The sequence below is a fragment of the Dicentrarchus labrax genome, unplaced genomic scaffold, assembly GCF_905237075.1.
Source record: "Dicentrarchus labrax unplaced genomic scaffold, dlabrax2021, whole genome shotgun sequence".
In the NCBI taxonomy this organism is placed as follows: domain Eukaryota; kingdom Metazoa; phylum Chordata; class Actinopteri; family Moronidae; genus Dicentrarchus; species Dicentrarchus labrax.
Genome location: NW_026136723.1, coordinates 11,621,735 through 11,642,181, shown reverse-complemented (window position 1 = coordinate 11,642,181; position 20,447 = coordinate 11,621,735). Strand labels below are relative to the sequence as shown.

General features: G+C 40.9%; 1 protein-coding gene across 1 annotated transcript in view; it reads right to left on the bottom strand.

Annotated features, from left to right (window-relative positions):
- csmd2 (CUB and Sushi multiple domains 2) overlaps positions 1–20,447 on the bottom strand; it is a 230,075-nt gene that overhangs the window by 8,945 nt on the left and 200,683 nt on the right. Inside the window, exons 56-69 of the mRNA XM_051389619.1 lie at positions 18,121–18,309; positions 17,166–17,339; positions 15,802–15,984; positions 12,392–12,568; positions 9,996–10,175; positions 9,620–9,793; positions 9,235–9,408; positions 7,378–7,451; positions 6,215–6,326; positions 5,744–5,923; positions 4,207–4,272; positions 3,687–3,848; positions 1,870–1,982; positions 1,105–1,192 (exon numbers count right to left, since the gene is read on the bottom strand). Of these exons, the coding sequence (XP_051245579.1) occupies positions 1,105–1,192; positions 1,870–1,982; positions 3,687–3,848; positions 4,207–4,272; positions 5,744–5,923; positions 6,215–6,326; positions 7,378–7,451; positions 9,235–9,408; positions 9,620–9,793; positions 9,996–10,175; positions 12,392–12,568; positions 15,802–15,984; positions 17,166–17,339; positions 18,121–18,309 (2,046 nt within the window). The remainder of the gene's footprint in view (positions 1–1,104; positions 1,193–1,869; positions 1,983–3,686; positions 3,849–4,206; positions 4,273–5,743; positions 5,924–6,214; positions 6,327–7,377; positions 7,452–9,234; positions 9,409–9,619; positions 9,794–9,995; positions 10,176–12,391; positions 12,569–15,801; positions 15,985–17,165; positions 17,340–18,120; positions 18,310–20,447) is intronic.

The window sequence follows — 20,447 nt, the reverse complement described above, 5'->3', positions numbered from 1 at the left end:
ATGGCGGATTTAGGACTGCGAGAACAAATGCGTGAATATTCAATTTAATGTGTATTAGATTACTCCACAATCGTGTGTGTCCACTCAGAAGAGAGATTAAGTCCAAATTTAGTGGTTTCATAGAAAAACGTGAAATTGATAATGAAGATGGATAAGAAATTATGTTTAACATCCAAAACCTTTCTTTATCTTTCTGCAAATCATGGCAGTTTATGCTGATTTGCAGCTAATGTTTTACATAATTAATGGGTCTTTGATCAAATATACCATAGATCTTTTTAACTGGATTGTAACAGTGGGTGGCAGTAGTAAACTACTGTTGTGAACTGGTAAAAATCTAACTCCTCTAAGAAGAACAGCAAATTACCCACCCTTTTATCAATACTGAAGTGGAAAATTCATGCATCTTTTTAACATTAACCCAAAAAATGTACCTCAACAAAGATAGAACCTTAGATATTCTATATTTCTCTTCCATGTGTGCCTAATTTAGTTCACACAGATAAGTGGGGAGTGTATGCAGTTGGAGCTGGATCAAACCACAGAGGGGAAAAAATATCTCACACACACATATAACTGCTCGACTGCAGCACCCATTCAGATCCATAGAGTCAGGACGTACAGACTTGATGTACACAGCAAAGATCACATGGCTGAGATTTCTAGGTCACAAACATGAAGCGGAATATATGGATAGCTGCATAACCAAAGTTGCTGAAGGAACCAAAGAATGACACGAAGCAAAGAATGGATGATATTTACTGTATCAAAACACTACCCACAAACTCCTGAAGGAAAGATTTGGTGCAGCTGCTTTGTGTGTAAGTGTAGTGTGTGTGTGTATGTGTGTGTGGATGTCATTTTCTAACAATTAATCATGTTTGTGAACTGTGTTTGCCTCTTTATGCTGGATTCACAGGCAAATTCTCCCAAAGTGTTTTCACATTTGTAAAAGTAAATAATACTAAATCCAACACAGCAAATTGCATACTGCGAAAGCACTTGCTGCTAAGCTTAAGGACACAACACATAGTTTAAGTTAAAGATTTCTGTTATATGACTTGGTCACAGTGACTTTTATAACCAAGTGGTCAGCTCACTCACCCAGTCTCTGGAGACCAAATTGGCCAAAGCCTTTTCCTCTGACAAATCCCTGGTACACAAAGGAGTTGGATGCGGAGATGTAGGACACCTAGGGAGGGAGAGGAATGGAAGACAGACACTTTATGTGTCACATCCAGGCTTTACAAAGGAGCGCATCATTAAAGTGTCAGCAGCTGGTGCACGCAGAAAATGAAATATCATGTCAAAGGAGCTGAGAGGCACTGTTACACAGCTGACATTTAATATGATGTTTTTTTGCTCAATAGCAAAAACATAAACCCAATCAACTGTGCCCCACACACACAAGTATGTTACACTTTGCACAACATGCTTGTGCGTAAACACTTGTGTGCTGTGAGGCACGTGAAACCACACATATACTGTGACATGCTTTTTTAATTATATCTAGTGTGAGAGAGTGTGAGTGTGTGTGTGTGTGTGTGTGTGTGTGTTGTAGATGTTTGTGTGTGTGTGTGTGTGTGTGTGTGTGTGTGTGTATTTGAGGTGCCTAGGGTTGGGGGAGAGGAGTGGAGGGGGGTCTGCACAGTCCTGATTACCAGGCAATGATTTAACTGACATTTTAATTAAAGAGAAAACTCTTGGTGGGCCCTCCATCTCCCTAGAGTGACAAGGTTAGTGTGTATGTGTGCTTGTGCATATTTCACAATAAAGCAGTGTGTGTTTGTGAGTGTGAATGTGATGTAACACCTCTGCAGATACAAATAGAGGTGCAGGTACTGAACTTGACCCCGGAGTTGCACTTACATGTCCGTCGAGTGCCCAGTTGTCTATTTTGAACTTGTTGACAAAGATCTCCACAGGGCCTCTGATCTGGTGGACCTGTAGCAGCAGCTGAGCCTCCTCCCTCTTATATGTGCCTACAAGAAAAAGGGTTTACAGCCACACTTAGACAAGCTGAAAAGGATTATGTTATGTATATATGTGACACTTATACACAAGAAATTCAAAAGCTAAAACTGATTCATCCTTTGATCGTGGCATCATGTTGTGTGTGACTCTTTCCTCGGTGTCTAGCAGCTCTTCTTTGTTATCTATGGCAGAAAGTCTTACTACAGTCTTGACTGAAGTTCAAATATAAGTATAACTTTAGCAGCAATATAAGCATTGAAATTACAGCACAAACTATGAACATCTAGATCATGTTCAATTATTAGTTCGTAGTCGTACATAATTACAAATCTGTGAGCAAACACTGCATTTCACAATGTGGCTTCTTCATGTTTGCTTCTTCAGTAGCACTGCTTAAACTATCACTGAAAATAAAATGAAGAGTTTGATTGCAACTCTTTCATTTTCCTTTGTGAGTGCACAAGGGGAAATGAAAGGATGATACATGATGCCAAGACACCAACAATGTCTTATAAATGTATTTCATTTCACGTATTTATAACTCCAGTTCCATTTGTGATAAAGCATGGCTGGTTGCAATGGATAAAATGTAAAATAATCAGTGTTTTCTTGCTGTATTAGTCCATGTCAGAGGAAGGCAAACTACAGGTGTGAACACATAATTAAGGATATAATCTACAATATGTTTGTTACTGTCGAAAAAAACCCATTAAAAGACCAAAACCAACAATATCTTAGTCCATCTTTAAAAATCAGACAATCACTGTACTTTGCAGCAATTTTCAGCTGTAAATTTGTTGTACTAGTGAATGGCACCATGTGTAATCAACTCAAAATAATACCGTACCATCATCTATATCACATGTAATACTATATGCATCGGGGAATGTAGCAACATGTCACGCAGTGCAACAGTATGGCTCACTGATGTATTTTGGACAACAGTGGAGCTCTATGACACAGGGGAACGAGCTACTGTATATCAAGCTCTGGTTACAAAGGCAATACCTGTTAATAAGATCCACTCCTCGTTGGGTTTGGCATTTTCATGTGATATGTCGATTTTTAGACAACTACAGAATATCACAAGGCTTATTCTTTATAAGACATGATAATGTACCCAATTATGAAGGGCTAGCAAAAAAGGCCAGATTGTTTATCTGAGACTATTATACTATACTATACTATAGTATACTACTATATTGTTTTGTGGAAGTTTGGTGTGAAGATTCGTACTGAATGATTTAACAATAAAGCCATGTAATTTATATATTTTGCAAACACAGCAACATTATTTTCAGCAGAGAGTGTGGCAATTGAGAGCATGAAGAAACCAATTTTTACTACACTGTGATGAAGACTGATAGCATCCAGGTACAGAGGAGTGAAGTGTCCAAGCCGTTACTGATGCAAATTTGTGTCTTAATGACCGCAGCTGCACAGTAATTATGCCACAGGGAAAAAAATAGAATGTCTGCTGTTCAGTAACAGCAGCAATGATCTACACCATGCAGGGACCACACTAATTTCTTGCTCCTTGTACTCAATTCAATTTATCTGACAATTATCTGTTTGGATAAAACCCAACACAGGTGTATTTGAGTGTGGGTGGGGCGGTGGAGGGGTCTCTGATATGACAATATGGTCATACAGGGTGAGTGTATGTGTATGTGTGAGGTCTTGACTGTGACTTCTGTTTCTGGTGTACCAACCGGCCAGTTTGAGTTCCACTCCGCTGTGGTCGATGAGTGTTCCGTTAACCCGGTTGCTAAACGGTTCAAAGGCAGTGATGCTGAGCATAGCCGGCTGCTTCTTCCCCAGGTACTCATAGGATCCCCTCCACAGAGAGTTCTTAGCGAATACACCACCAGGGACTGAAAGAGGTGAAGGGTGGAGAGAGAGGAGGCAAAGAAAAATATGTTTTTGTTTAAAATCATGCCAGGTGACTTCACTGGTTAGTATGCCTTTAAGCTGAGGAGAGGGGAATCAATGAAAACAAATAACAGGATGTGAGTTAAAAGTGGTGAGAGCAAACCTTAAAAGAGGATTTATCATTCGGATACATACTGTAATTTGCATAATAATGAATCAAAAGAATACAAATTTTTTGATGAGGGTTCCCATCTGCTACACCTACAATATCTTTCCCATTGACAATCACATATAGAGGCGAAACCAAAATATTTAAAGAAAATCTTAAAGCATCTTAAAGTATAAAAGAACATGCATTACCTGGTAATTTGGAGGGTGGCTCCTGCACTGTCCCCACTGGGCTCTTCCCACTAGGGCGATTATCAGCTGAAAAAAAAAGAATAAAAATTACATGTTTATCCTGTAAAAAGGCGCACTGTATTCCTCTGAAAGTGAAAATTAAAGATCCGATTTTCTCTTTAAACACAAATGCTGTAAGGTAATTGTATTAGGAGGATGTCACCATCAGCACTTCCTGTCTCCTCCATGACTAATAACCCCTGAGGTGGCCAGAGTGAGGGCTGCCTGCAACAGAACTTGACTCATGCATCAAATAGCGGCCCTGTTGTCCCCTGTGGGTCTACGGCTAAGTCAGAGACATAGTTTCGCTGCTTCAGGGAAAGCACTTTAATAATGCCTTACTGCTCACACGGGCCTCAGGACTACACCACAGTAGTAAACACACACCCACACGGACAAACAGAGCGAGGAGGGCTTAACACGCGACTGCAAACAAAGACAGGTATACTGATGGTAGTTTATGAGCACAAACATCACCTCGGATAAATGTATACAGACAGAAACAAACACACATGCACACACACTTCTAGAGCCTTGTATTTTATTAGCTGCCAGTCTTTTGAGCTGCCCTTCCATCACTGCGCCCACAGGCACTGTTAATATCCTGTATGTGCTAAGGCCAGTTCTCTTTCTTTCCTTCACTCTTAATGGCATGGCCTTAAAAATACCCATCACCCTCTATAATTTAGCAATGGCTTGGCATTGAATCCATCAGAAGGATATCACCCTCTAGTACGCCTTTCTCTTTAACCCATTAGCATTCGTCTACCCTAGATAATTGTGTGTCGATGAGTCTATTTCTTTCCTATATGTATTTAGGCCAATGCTTTGGGGTGTCTTAATGGCAATCTATTTGTCTGCTAGACCTTGTTAAGACTGCCCCACCATTTATAAGAGGTACTTCTGCTAACCTAATCAATGGGATGCATTGGCCTAATCAGGTTTTGCACCCTTGTTAATGTTTCAAAGCCTGTGTGTGTGTGTGTGTGTGTGTGTGTGTGTGTGTGTGTGTGTGTGTGTGTGTAATTCCATGCAGTGTAATTGTGCGATGGATGGTCCATCCTACCCTGGCATGTGTCTGAGAATAAGCAAGTGTTAACAGAGCTATTCATCAACATTAGCTGAATCCCCAATTTCCCAACCTGAGTCTCCACTGAATCCCGCACCAGTACAGCCCCTAGTGGTTTCAGTAAAGGCTGCTAATGGAAAGTGCACATTATAAATATGAGGTGAAGTGTTTTCAGTGGTTAATCCATCTGTATGCTTCTCTGGGAAAGTGGGTGGCCATGTGCACACATTTGTAGTCTTTTGAGGTTTGGGAGAATGTATCAGTGTGTGTGTTTTTGCCAATATGTGTGTGTTTGTGTTATGCAAGTAATATTGTAGAAATTTAGTGGCAGCAAAACAAAAATGGTGCATGTGTGCCCGTGTCTTTGCATATATAATATCAAGTATTTCTCTATATTCCCTTATAGATGTCATGTAACCATGTTCATACCTGCACAGAGAGGTGGTTTTCCTGTCCAGCTACCATCGGACCGGCAGGTCCTGTGCTCTGATCCTCCGGCCAAGTAGAAGCCAGGCTGACATGTATAGATCAGCGTGTAGCCAAGGGAAGGCAGTTCAATGGCTCTCACATCAGACTGGGCCGGCAGCTCTGGCTGGCTGCAGTGGTGGGCTGGAGAAAGAGTGAAGGATTAAAGAGACCATAGAAGAAGAGAGTGGGATTTTAGAAAAACAGGTTAAAGTGGGGATGAGGAGGGAGAGGGATCAGAGGAGCAACAGATAAGAAAGAAAAAAAATATGGTGGAAGAGAAACAGTGAAAAAGAGAGCCAAGGTGGAGATGCGGGGTCAAGGAAATGTATATGGGATATCAGATTTTAAAGTAATGCAAACGTTTGCTCAAGGTTAGGTTTTCCACTTAACTATACATATGTTTTTGCAATATGAGCAGACCTGTGTACTTACCGATGCACTCAGGCTGAAAACCACTCCAAGTGAGGTTGGGCAGACAAGTGCGAGAAATGGAGCCCTGCAGTAAGTATCCCTTTCTACAGCTGAAGAACACAGTGCTGCTGATCTGTAAAAGGATTGACATGAGGATGTGAGGATGTAGACGGGACAATAAGTATACATATTGTACAGCACACAGAATACTGAACCATAAAATTAATCAAATTCTTAAAATTACCTTTATTTTGGGCTTGGTCGTCCAAAAAGGTTTATTATTATTTGTTTAAAATTAGCATTAATTTATTAACTTGTTTCAGTACGTTTTAAAGCAAAAAAAAAAAAAAAAAAAAAAAGAGTGAAATCACTGTTTGGTTCCAGCTTCTCAAATGAAAGGATTTTCTTTTTTTCTTTTTTGACATTTTATACACATTAAAATAATTGTTGCAGCTCTACTTCTGTATAAGTTATAAAGAAAAATAACGAATGCTGATGGTTTATTGACTGTGTCATGTTTTTATTATGTAAAGAATTAGTAGCTGGAATACTTCTGACCAGTAAGCATAAACCTTGCTACCATTTCCAGGTGAGACTAGTTTTACTGTACGTGCACAATATTTACAGGATTTATTAAATCATCATGAATAATCATCTTTAATGAAAATGGTGGGATATAATGTAATATTCTGTGGGGGGTGAAAACTGAATTTGTTTTTTCTAAACTTGGATTTGAAACAGTAATTTGTGATTGACGAAGTTGGGCTAAGGATGAGTTAACACTATTGTTATGTATATTTGATGAAGGTTTGGTCATTCAGCGTAGGTGACAAGTCTAATACAGTTATCTTGGCCATCATAAAATTGATCTTTTTTGAGGGAGGACCTTCAACATTACATTACTTTACTTTCATAATCTCGGTCTGTCAGTGTGCTCCAGTCCTTTTGATTCCCATGGGAGTTTGCTGTCCTCAAATTGAGAAGCACCTGATTTACTTTTTATTTTTACCTGACTGTTGGGAGACACCCTGAAAACCCTGTTTCATAAACATGCTTTATGATAACAAGAGAACAATGGTCCTGAGCTGAGTGGTGCCGTGCGTTCTCATTAGATCAACAATCAGGTAGTCATTGACTCAACCTTGCAGTCCACATTGTGGTAAAATTAAGGTACAGTAATATACCTGGTAGCCTTGGCTGTTGTTCTGATTTCCAAAGAGAGGAATGCCAGGATCTCCACAGGTAGTGTGACTGGGATCTGAAATACACACACACACACAACACACACACACACACACACACACACACACATACATACAGAAATTATGTGATAACTACTCTCATGTTAATGCAGGTTCCATTTAATACAACATGTCACCCATGACAAATAGATATATCACCTTAGAGACACTGTATGGGGAAATTACATTTTCACAGATCTGGTGTGAAATAAGGACTGAAGGAGCAAGTTCATAAATTACTGTATACACTCACATACACGAATCCTACAAAGTCTTTTATTAGTGATCTGAACCTCTGCTCAGAGCAACTTATAACACAAACTCTCTATCAGTCCACACACCAATTGTACATGTTGCATGCAGTTATTCTTAAAAGTTGTTCTAATCTAATTTTGTCTTTGCAGCTTTCAATGAATAGGACAAGCTAGGAAGCTTCATTCAGCTGCAATTCTATTCATTACAAAACTGCACAGATTTACCATTATCATTATACACTAGTTCCTAGGGCTGTATGCCAGTACAATTTCTCATTTGAGTGTAGTGCGAAATTTCTGTGAAATGATCATCAAATCTAGGTGTTGAACAAGAAGTCAGTCAAGAAGAGGCCAGTCTTTCCAGTGAATTCAGAGCACCTCAGAGGAGATTATGTGAAGCAAAATCAGCGGTAGCTACATACACTACTTTACATTACAATACTTTAATTGATTAAATCTCACTTAATCTTAGTTTAACCCTTCTCACATGTCAGGCACTATGGCTTTTCAATGTTGTCAAAAGTAGCTAATAAATGATACAAGGGTAGTGGAGTTACTACTGACCTTTGGCTATAATGAATTAATGTTTTTGTTATTGGGTCATTTGTTGGCATGTGTGCATATTTTATATCACAACAGACCCTTAGGGCAGGAAAAACTGATTTATTTGCAATTTGTTTGAGACCACACTGTGATTTCCTTGAGTGCACCTAACAGCAGCATCCACATTTATACAAGCAAGGAACGTTTATCACAGCAGGGAACAATATTACTGATGATACGAGGTCAAAACATAAGTCTGAATTTTGTTACTGTTACTGGGACTAATTTTTACAAAAGGGTTTTGCAAGTATGCTTACATGCAGGTCGCAAACAATGGCAGCATCACGCTTCACAAATGCTTGATGAATTTGTCCCAAAGGGGTCTTGAATGCTCATGCATGGGCCACAAGGGCAGTGTTTGCTTTGATTAGTGAAATGTGTCAATTAACATGAGAGGAAGTGATCACATGTTGTAAATTGCAGCTTGTGTGTTGTAAATTTGGTAAAACAGGCCCCCGGTGCAGTCTTGCATAGACAGACCTACAGTTTCTCAGACAGACATTAGGTCTACACGGTTAAGAAAGATTTGACTGAATTCACGGTAAGTCTGAAATAGGTGATATAAATATTCTGTGTTGTTTTAATTAATTACACCGATCAAAATGGAAAAACAGAATCAATACAGCTTGTTAGCTGCATCGAATGGTTTCTGCATGCATTATTTCTTGATTGCAAAAGGGAATCAGGACTACAAGGCAGAACATGAGGGGGGAAATGCAAGCCAGCCAATGGGAGGCTTCTCTCCCACTGATACCACTGTTACAGCGTTATATGAAAGTAAGTATAGCACTCAATGTTTTTTGCTCAGGTTAGTGAACAGGAATACAGGTCATGCACACTGTTGCCTAAAACCTCCATACCCCACCTGTATGTCATTGCTTTGATAATTACATCAAGCGCTGTAATCTAACATATTCAGTATCTTAACTATACCGTAGCTTACCTATGCACGAGGGTTGTGTGCCACTCCAGGTGCCATCATACTGACAATATCTCCTAGTAGAGCCCACCAGGACGAGGGGAGGGTAGCAGGAGAAGGAGACAGAGGACAGATAGGTGAATCCTCGGTCCTCCCTCCTCCCCTGTGCTGGCATCCCTGGGTCTCCACAGAACACAGCTGCAAAGATGAAGCAGGAGGGAGGAAAGAGAGAAACAGCAGAGGTGTGTGTGAGCTGACCGACTAACCATATTGTGTTTTAATTCAATATTTTCCAAGGGGGCTGAAATGTCACACAAGTAACATACACATTATACATGGTTCAAAGAAATGTCAGAGAGATATCAGTGACGTGTAATATGATTGGGCATTCCAGCGTGGTGCCACTTACGGAAGCACTGGGGTTTCTCTCCACTCCAGTTGCCATTGCCCTGGCATGTTAACACAGTGGGCAGGGACAGCTGGTAACCTTGGTTGCATGAGTAGCTGATGCTAGAGCCCCAGGTGAAGTCTGTACCGACAACCTGTCCATTAGGGATGGTGGGTGGTGGACCGCATACGATTGCTGCAAGGAGACAAAGAGGTACAGAATATGCAGGACTTCATGGATTCTGCATATTGGTTTTTGATGACTTGATGCATTCCATTCCAACATTATCTGTAATAGTAGCCCTCTATAATCACTCCTTCCTTTCCTGTAGCCTATGCCATTGTCTAGATTTATCTCATCACTGAATTGTCATTTAAGTCATGCTACACAACTTTACCTTTACAGAGTGGTTTGGTGCCATTCCAGGTGCGGTCCTTGGTGCAGATGAGAGTTGAGGCCCGGTCAGCATCCATGGTGAAACCAGGAGAACATTGAAAACTCACTGTGTGATTGTAGGTGAAATCATTGCCCAACCTCACCCCATTGGCTGGCACCCCAGGGTCACCACAGTTGATTACTGCAAAAATAAAGTAAGTAATAATAATTAAAGAACAAATGAAAATGGGTAATACAATTTAACAATGAAGACAGATGTAGTGGAACACAAAGAGAGAGATGAAGAGGTTGCTTGTTTGGGTTAAGGAAATGGGAAAAACGTTTGCTACCTCATCATGAGCCATATTATTTGATGACTTAATTTGTTTTATATTCGATTGTACTTGGTATAACAGGAAATCAATATTACACACTTAGGATGAAATACAAGAAAGTAAACAAACTAAAACTGCACACCAGTTGGAGCCACAGCCTTTATGAACCGTTATATGCACTTGACCCAAACAGTTCACCTCACAAACAAAACTTAACAATCTAAAAAGCAACATTGTTACAGTGTATTCACAGGTAATTAGCACCTCATTCATTTATGAACAACCACTACACACTACACATTCATGCTTTATCTGAAAGAATTGTCCCTTTACTTTAATTTTCACAGTTTACAGCTGAGAGACTAAATCTTGTGATAAATCTTGTACAATAACTCCCTAAAGCTCCAAAATGAACCACATTTCTTCTTGATTATACTTTGACACCCTGCGGGGAAAACAGTGTGACTGAGTAACAACGGTAGGAATTCCACTGTGTGACTCAGTAGCATGATGGCTCGGCTCTGCTTTAAATGTTTAAGACAGAAAAAATCCAGGGCACGGAAGGACAACTTGGGCTCAGTTGCCTTGGGACTAAAAGGCATTATTAAATGCATATAACCAAAATTCCCAGTAGGGTGAGGAAACTGGGCCTCTTGGAGGTGTAGTGTCTCCCCTTGACTGAGCAAGCACTTACAATTTCCCTCTGGGCTGGTAAGAGTGTGCCGCCTGGAGCCACAATGTCTTTCTAAGACTGTGTACCCTGTAACAATACCTACAGGGCTGAGATACAATGAGATAATTTCTCCTCTTGCATAACAATATTCTTAGACTGTCACTGGCAAAATGCTTTGGTTCGTGATACTGTAGTTGCTAAATAAAATGTGTAATCGTGTGTACATTTCAGTTACCGTATGTTAAGATGCAGAGAAGAACTCTTACATTTCTAGTAGCCACTTCTTTCAAGTAAATCCCTTTTTAGCATACCATTTCTTCTCAGATCAATAAAAATCATTCAACCAAAAGTGCTCCTATTCACATGTCCTTTGCTCACTGAAGTTGTTCATCTAAAGTGGGTCAACATGTACCCTTTCACTCCTATGGATTACAGAATTCTGAACTCCATAATGGTGCTGCTTAGGGTTTATCCTCTCCATTCAGAAGAAACTGGTTCTCTTAGTGACCTCTATTTGCCAGGGTCTCTTAGCTCTGTACAGCAGCTGTGTGTCTTTTGTGAGGCATGATGATAAAAGGACGTCAGTCAGGAGTGGACCATGCCTCGAACCAATTTCCCCCTACTGAGCCAGGGATCCATGAGAGTCTTTCATCACAAAAAAAAAAAAAACTGCCATTACAAGCGATTAGCATAATCTCTATAAACAGATATTTGCATATGAATGCAGAATCTGTAGGCAAGGGACAAGATTTTAGTATCGGAAGCATTCTGGTTTCCATTTTTGGTCTGTTTGTAGTCTGAGTAGTATTGACCAATTACGTTTGAGCAGACTTTGGTTGGATGCAGGTAAACAGTCCGTGTCGAGAGAAAAAAAAAGTTTTTTTTTCTTTTTATTATATGCAGAAACCGATTTATAGAGATTAGTCAAAATGTTGTCTCATCTCTCCACTCCACTCTCTCAAGTTGGACTGTTAACGATGACCGGTGCACGGAAGAGAAAGTCTTAACCCAGATATCTGGAATAAAACAGAAGCCCCAAGACACTAACCGTTGTCATGAGAGGTTAAATCGTTGTTAAAATGATAGTCGTTGATAGTTTTGAGATTGTGATTAGCATGGCTTCCATGTTTTCCTGCATTTCTTGCATAACATGAAATATCTTGAATTATATTACCTATTTAACCTGTATTTCCCACATCTACAACAAATATGTCAGAGCTATTCACCAAAGTGTAAACTACTGTTCAAGTACAAATTAAGATAACAGGCTACAGGTAGACAACTCAGAAATGTTGCTAATAAGAGGAAACATAATAGCATTCTCAGCTGGAGCATCAACTTCCATTTAAATATGGACACACAAGATAAGAAATACATAGATTCACTTTGTTTGTGAGAGCTGTTAAATACCGGAGCACTCTGGCATGTTGCCGGTCCAGGTCCCGTTAACAGTGCAGTGTCTGGTAAGCAGGCCAGTAGAGTAGTAGCCCTCCCTGCAAGCGTAAGTGATGGATCTAGAAAACGTTAGGCCATCATGGATCAGGATTTGGGCATTCCGTGGAGTTCCAGGGTTTCCACAGGACATCACTGAAAACAGAACAGAAAAAGAGAGGGGAGTAGGAAAGGATTAGATAATATTCAATTAGAGACTATATCCTGGGCCACCAAAGGAGAAAGCGTGTCCGTTAAAGTTTGTTATGTTTGTGTGGTATGGATTGGGGAGAAGGAATGGCGCACTACCATTGCAGACTTTGAAAAACAGAGACCAAAGTAATTTTCCACACCCTTAGCTTCTTCTCATTCCACTCCTTTTTCCATTCACTTATCTGTGGTCAACATATCCACCTACCAACCTAAATGCCTAAAACTTATATTTATATTCTTGTACACCTTAATGTAGTAGCAAAAAATGCATAACTTCGGTATTCACTAGAAGGCAATCAACGGCCATCAAAAACCTTTTGCATTTTCTGGGAACCATTTTGTTTTCTTAAAAGACCTAATTGACTCACTGACTATCCTGTTTTTTATATGTATTCTAGACTTATTATATAAATTATACAAAACATAGGTTGGTTTTCTACATTTCTTTTATACTCCTTCATGTGTCTGATATGCGTTCCTCACTCAGTTTATTTTCCCTTTCTCTCTGTTCTTCATCCACCCAACCACCACCCTCATCATCTTCCCCTGCGTCCTACTTCATAAGTAACTTTGATGGACACATCCTTTGCTTAGAAAGTCCCTTGGTGTCTGTCCGACCGCCAGCGATGTTTCTGTTCATTACTGTCTCCAGCTTGCCCCAGGCCCTCAGAGCCCCGTGGGCTGCGCCCTCCTGTAATGACCAGATGTGGCCTGGCCCTTGAAGTCTGTGCCAACCGAGAACAGGTGGGCAACCTCGGCTAGTGGGCATACCACACAGCAGAGAGGGAAGAAGACAGAGTGAAGCAAAGGAGAGAGGTGGTGGTAGTGTGTGGAGTGGGGTTGCCTGTGTGTTTGAGTATGTGTGTGTGTGTGTGTGTGTGTGTGTGTGTGTGTGTGTGTGTGTGTGTGTGTGTGTGTGTGTGTAGGGGTTTGTTAAGAGTACAAGTGAAAACAGCCTGGGAGACAGGATGAAGCTTCTGGAAATACCATACTGCATACAAGGATGGGGGAGGAGGAGATGTGTGTTCACAGACAGTAAGAAGAGAGCAGGGGAAAAAAAACAACATATAACTGCAGATAGAACTTGCCAACTTGAATGCGGAAAACTGCAACGTGAGTTTATTGAGGTTTTATTATTTTAGTGTTTCTGGTAGATGACTGAAACCCCCTGGCCTGCTGGCTATCCAAAAATGTAGGTTTAAACACACACAGAAACAAACAAACGAACAAAAAAACTTTGTATTAATATGTATAAAGTTGATATAAAAGTCAAGCGGACAAGAAACATAACTGATTGGCAACAAACATGAACAGCTGCTAAGATATTGTCTGTCATCATACATATTGTTGATAGTAAGTGATCTGACAATTATCTAAAACGATCACCTCTTGAGATCATCCTTAACATGCTCTTTCTAGTTTGACAATAGAAAAGAACTGCACTTAGTTCTTTTCATTATTTGTCCTTTCTCAGCAATAAGAATAGAGAGTGTAGGGCCTGGATCGATCGGACACGCACAAACTACACATCTGCTTTTCAGGTGTTGGCAGCAGAATGGATGCCATGTTGCAGATGGACGAAAATTAAAAGCCTCATGGTGTTAAATCAATAGAGAAAACATTCTCTGTTATGTCCCCCATTCTCTCTTGTTCAATCACTGTTCTACATTTTTGCAAACACACACACAAAACGCATGCAAAATTGCGATTGTATCTTTGATTCAATTTGCAAAAGCAGAAGTTAATTACAAAATAAATGTCTCTGACTACAGTATTAGCCACAATCTGAGTGAATTTAATGGCGGCATTTGTTGAGATCAGCTAGCTCTGAAAAGATATCAAAATGTAGAAATGATGAAATATAAATACCCATTAGTAAAATTTTAAAACATTCACTAAGGCCACAATTAACTCCAATTTGTGGGAAATGATGGTTGTCTATTACCCCTGAAATTAAAATAAAAATCTATGGATAAAAAGGTTTGTAAAACTAATTCAGCTGGACTAATTAAACAAACTGCTGAGGAAAGGAAGAAGAAATGTCCAAAGTGCATGAGAAGTTCAGTGAATATTAAGTTCAACTTCAATTACCACACAATCACAGCTCTCCAGCTGGCCTGCTTTGCATGTTACTAGATGGTCAGATATTGTTCGTTCATTACTGCTCGTAAGAAGTCAAACCAATCAAACCATCCACCCATTAATTTTCCACCAGTTATCCAGGTTTAGTCTGTAGTGGTGGCAATTTAATCAATAGCCCACACATGATTTTCCCCAGTGATGTCCTCCAGCTCCTCTTAAGGAACCAGATGGGATATGTAATCTCTCCATAGTCTTCTTGGTCTGCTCAAGGGTCTACAGTTGGACGTGTCCAGAATACTTCCACAGTATATGGGGGAAGCATCCTGATTAACTCAACTGGCTGCTTTCAACATATAAGAGCAGTTGTTCCAACTACTACTCCAAGCTCTTTCTTGATATCCAAGTTACTCACCCTGCCCCTAAAGGGTTTTATTTGTTGTACACTACCCAAAGCCAACAGTCACAAGTGAGAGATAAAACCTAAATTGACTGCTAAACTGAGAGCTTCTCTTTGGAGCTCAGCTCCCTCTTCACCACAAATTGGTAGATGCCACACAAATCCTGCTATTGATCTCATCTTACCCTCACCTCAACAGACCCCAATAGTTGTACACTTCTTCACTTGGGGGAGGAACCTTTAAGAAATCATAAACAGAATCACTAATAATACTCACTGTGGACATACTTACAACCAAGTACAGTATGCATACACAGCCGGACCAGACGAAAGGGCCGAATAGATAGGAGCAACGTTTTCAGTACCTTATATTTACACAGCTACCACCACAGGACATGGTTGTATTGACCAAATACACGAAACACATATAGATTTGAGGCAGAATGACCATAACCCCTCCAGTATCTGTGCGAGGGTGAAGGGATGAGGCTGAAAGCTATATTTATCCTCCAGAAACCAAAGTCTGAGAGATAGCCAGAGTCTCCCTCATAGTACATTGGCAAAAACTTACTGAGCAGTGTGATTCTGCTGTATAAATGGGATCCACCATCCCCTTATACCAGTCCATGTTTGCCAGAGTAGACAGCTATAAAAAGAAAAACAACAAAAAAAAGAAAACACTGTATATATTCCTTACCATGACACTCAGGTTGGGTGCCGATCCAGGTCCCATTGGCCAGGCAACTTCTATCTGGTGAACCCTTCAGCATATAGCCAGGCTCACAGCTAAAGCGTACAACACTGCCCACTGTAAATTCTTCTCCCAGACGGATACCATGCACAGGAACGCCTGGATCGCCACACAGCCCGGCAGATTCGCCTGGAAAAGATAAAACATATTGTTTACAATATGAGACTATCACTCATGTGGACAACACACATTAGAAATGTATTAGCCACATGAGGGATGTTTTCATATGAAAACACAATAATAATTAGATTAGAACAGGAACACAGACACCTCCTCACCCAACTGCCATCGAACAGGAGAATAATATTCCCTTCCTCCCTGCAGACTGACTAGCTTCACAAACACATTAAGTTTCATTATATATATTTGTTCAACATGCAGAAAATGTGCAATACGATGTCATTTTTCATTTCACTGACCCAACATATATTTTGCACCTTGCTCTATAATCCCACATCCTCCATTTTAAAACAATCACAAAGCATTTAATGCTGCTCCCTTCCACATTTTACAAGGCACTGGTCAACCTCACTTTAACAGTGTATAGCTGAGAAAGTTGGCAAATCTTTAGAAAAAGGGTTGTGTTTATTGCCCGTTGAGAGAACACTAGCAATCCCCGGAGATATATATGAATGTCATGAATTGTGACATCAAACTGTCAGCGTGCTATTTATTGTTGTGGGTCTGTGTGCGCTAGTGTGTGTGTTTCTGTCATCGTCTATGTTTGTGTCACATCTTTGTGAATGTGCCTGTATTTGTGCCTTCACACATTTGCATTAGTAGACACCCCCATGGCCTTTCTCATGTATTAGGTATACTAGACGTTGTGAAGCAAATTGTTGTAAGGGGATAGAGAGTATGGGGGCTGATGTCTTTATAGTGCTTCATAACCCAGCTGAGGTGTGGGCGTCCCTGTTCCTTACTCTGATATGAGCAGATTAAAGGAGTTTTATGGAGGACACTCTCTTTGCCCTTGAGCTCCATCTTTGGTCCACCTACTTCACTCATTACCTGCTAACAGCTGCCACCCAAACTCTTTATTTGTTGGTCTGATATTATGAGGGCATCGGTGTGACCGGGTGTTGATATTACATCGGAATTAATCAAGTATTACAAGCAAGAAGCCTGACAGAGGATGAGAACAGCACCAGCACAAGCTTTAAAATATTAAAGATCAAATGTGTTGATTTCAATCTTTTCATTTAAGTTTATCTTGAACATTAAGACAGAAAGCTTTTACAAAATAAGGCTATTTTCAGTTTTATCCTTCCGAACCATCCTACAGTCGATCTGGGTGTAGTTTTCCATACCAGAGCAGTGTGGAGGTGAGCCGCTCCACTGGCCGTCCAGCTGGCACATTCGTGTTGTGTTGCCGATGATGGTACGCTGGCCGATGCAGCTGTAGCGGATGACTGAGCCTACTGTCCGACGGTCGCCTGAGATCTGGGCGTAGGGAGGCATGCTGGGGCGGTCACACAGCACCACTGTCCAATCAGAGCAGAGAGATAAGAGAAAGAGACCAATGAACAAGTGAAACTGCTTTAAAGCCCATGATGAGGAACTAATAAATGCACCACATACTTATTATATTGCCTTGTATTAGGAAAACTATAGAGTGTAATAATGTTGGGGGACATTAGATTTGTGTTTGTTAGCACTACATTTCACAGTATCAGACAAATCAGTTAAGAGACTTAATTCCATCAGAATGCTTCATAACTATCACACTGAGCCTGTTTTGATTATAAACGCAAGATTTCTTATTCTGAGTAGAGATAAACCCAGTAGGGCTCAAATAGGTTGGTAAGTAAATTGATTAGTGGTTAAAAACAGTTTTGTTTTATATAAATGTATCATTTCAGTCAGTTTGTAAGGAAAATGCAAAACGTTTGCTGTTTCCTGCTCCTGGCAATTTTCCACCTTAATTTGTTGTATCTGGACTTTTGGTTGAAAAAAAGTTATTTGAAGAGTAAGGGATACTGTGCATTTTCCACTATTTTCTGACTTTTCATATACCAAATAGATTGATTTATTGTAAAAATAAGCCACTAAGGACTAATGCTTACATTAGTTAGTAATTCGTATTAAACAGCTTATGCTGTTTGGTTACAATGATTTGGCACAAAAATTCTGCTCAACATAAAAGCTAAAATAGAAGGACAAAATCTGATTTCTGTTTTATGGAAATCAGTTTAAACTGTCCTCTTTTTCAGTATATACAAAAATGATTCATGCTGCAGCACAACCAACCCCTGAGGTACTCACACAGGCACTTGGGCAGGGAGCGATCCCAGGTACCGTCCCCCTGACAGGAGATGGAGCTGGTGCCCAGCAGGTAGTAGCCTGGGTTGCAGCGGTAGGACACAGTGGTCTGGAAGCTGTAGCGATGCGGCCCGCTGGGCAGAACCTGCCTGATGCTGTTCTCTACATGGCCTGGTTCTGTACAGTTCACAACTGGAGAAAGTGACGCAGAGGAGGGAGGAGAGTAAAGGAGCCAGAGAAGAAGACATCTTGATGGTCAATTTTATTTATTATTATATTACTATCCTGGAAATCTGTAATGATTATATGTAAACTGGTACAGGGAGTTGTTTTGTCTTATTACAATAATATACCATTTATGATATAGATATATGACTCCCTCACACATACAGGGAACATGCCCATTTTATAGGCAAGTTTTGTTTTGCTTTTCTGCTTTTATGCCCTCTGTCCATTCCCTTCCTCATCTACTACTTCCACCCATCCGCCATCCACCCATCCATCCACCCCAATCCAAATGAAGTAGGAGGCACACTCCGGAAATAAACATTTGCTTCATTAGAGCCAGTCTCCTGCTGGCCGCCATGGTGCAGAGATGGTGATGGATGGGGAGCTCACAGGAGAAGAGGCACCATGTCAGTTTAGCACCAGATGGAGAGAGTTAGGGAAGGGGAGAATGAGGGATGAGTGAGGAGCGAAGGACAGCGAGGGGGGTGCTGTACAGAGCTAGAGAGGAAGAGACCCTGATGGTGCAGAATATATTAAAATTCATGACAGAATGTCAGGCTACGATTGCTACCAGCACCGATTCATCTTGAGTGTCTCAGATACAAGACAAAACCTTACACTGCCTCAACAAAGTCAGAGTACACTGAGGAACAGTTGCTGTCTAGTCTTTACTGTGAACCACAACTAGATGTGTACAATGATGCCAAAGCTCTAATGGCTTCTGAAACACTGTCTGGGAGTGCCCACGCAGCCATTATGCCCCAGTTTGCCTTGCCAGTCGCTCCCCATGAGTGTGCCTTTGCTACAGCCAAAATGAACCCATTGTATGCTAATGTACCTAAAAGCCCGCTCATTTTCATGCTCCCAAGCTGGCCAGCACAGCTAAATCACCCCCAAAATACCTATTATAATGTATTCCTACCAGTCGAGTGCTGACCCATGGTGCCATCATTTATAACTTACCGCATAATAACACTACAAAGTGTATTTGAAGCAGTGGAGCTGCTACAGCACGAGACTTTCCAAGCTCGGAAATTCAGCTTTGAAAAAAAATGTGCTCGGGCAACGCAGGCTCAAAGGCGATCCAACAGTCATCTAAAACGACTGGCCTCCTGGTAAATTTTTGTGTGTGGCCCAGTGGGAAGCGAGAGAGGAAGCGAAAAGGATGAAAAGAAAAGAAGAATAAAAGTACGAGGGGAAGAAGGGCTGAAGTAATTCATCTCTGTTCCGCTCAGAAGTGGGGACCCCGGTCACCCTCTCCTCCTCTTGGCCACCTGCCAAGTAACAGCTCTGTAAGTGGTGTGTCAGAATGTGTTTTTTTTTCTCTGTCCTGCGTCTCTTGCCTTTTATTGCTGAAAGACAAATAAACACGAACGAGCCATCCAAAGAAGGCGGTGTTGTGGCTCTGTTACTTTGACTCAAATTGGTGGTGATTAGAGAGGGATAGGAAACTGGCTGGGCCGGCAGTGATCTCCTGCTCCCTGCATTATTGATGGAGCCTACAGACTCCTGTAGTTAAAATCTGGAACTTCGAAATCATTACCTTTGTCTGACTGACTCCTGTGCCACCCTCACCTTTTTTTTCCTGCCTTCTATATCTATCCGCTGCTTTCTCTCCCTGTGACGGAAAAGCTGATGGTTTGGCTTAGCTAAGGCTAAGGTGAGATGGATGAAGCGGATGTCATCCCAGCACTTATACTTTCCATCTCAGGGGAGGCAGTGCACGGCAGACAGGAGAGCACATCTCACCAAATATGTCTCGAATGCTGTAATTAAGGTGGACCTCTAAGCTACTTACGTCTCTACATCAACAGTGAGGATAATGTGTCATCAAAACAAACGCTTATACACGCACGCACGCACACACACACACACACACACACACACACACACACACACACACACACACACACACACACACACAATGTCTCATACAAAATGCAACTCAGAATCAGCATCTGCACGGAAACAAGGCCAATGCTAATATGATGTCACTACTAGAGCGGAGAAATTGAAGGCGTATGTCTGGGAGAAATTCTCGCCTGCTTATGCATGCAGCCGCCAAATGCACTTCTCTTTTTTTAACAACTAAGGAAGGATTC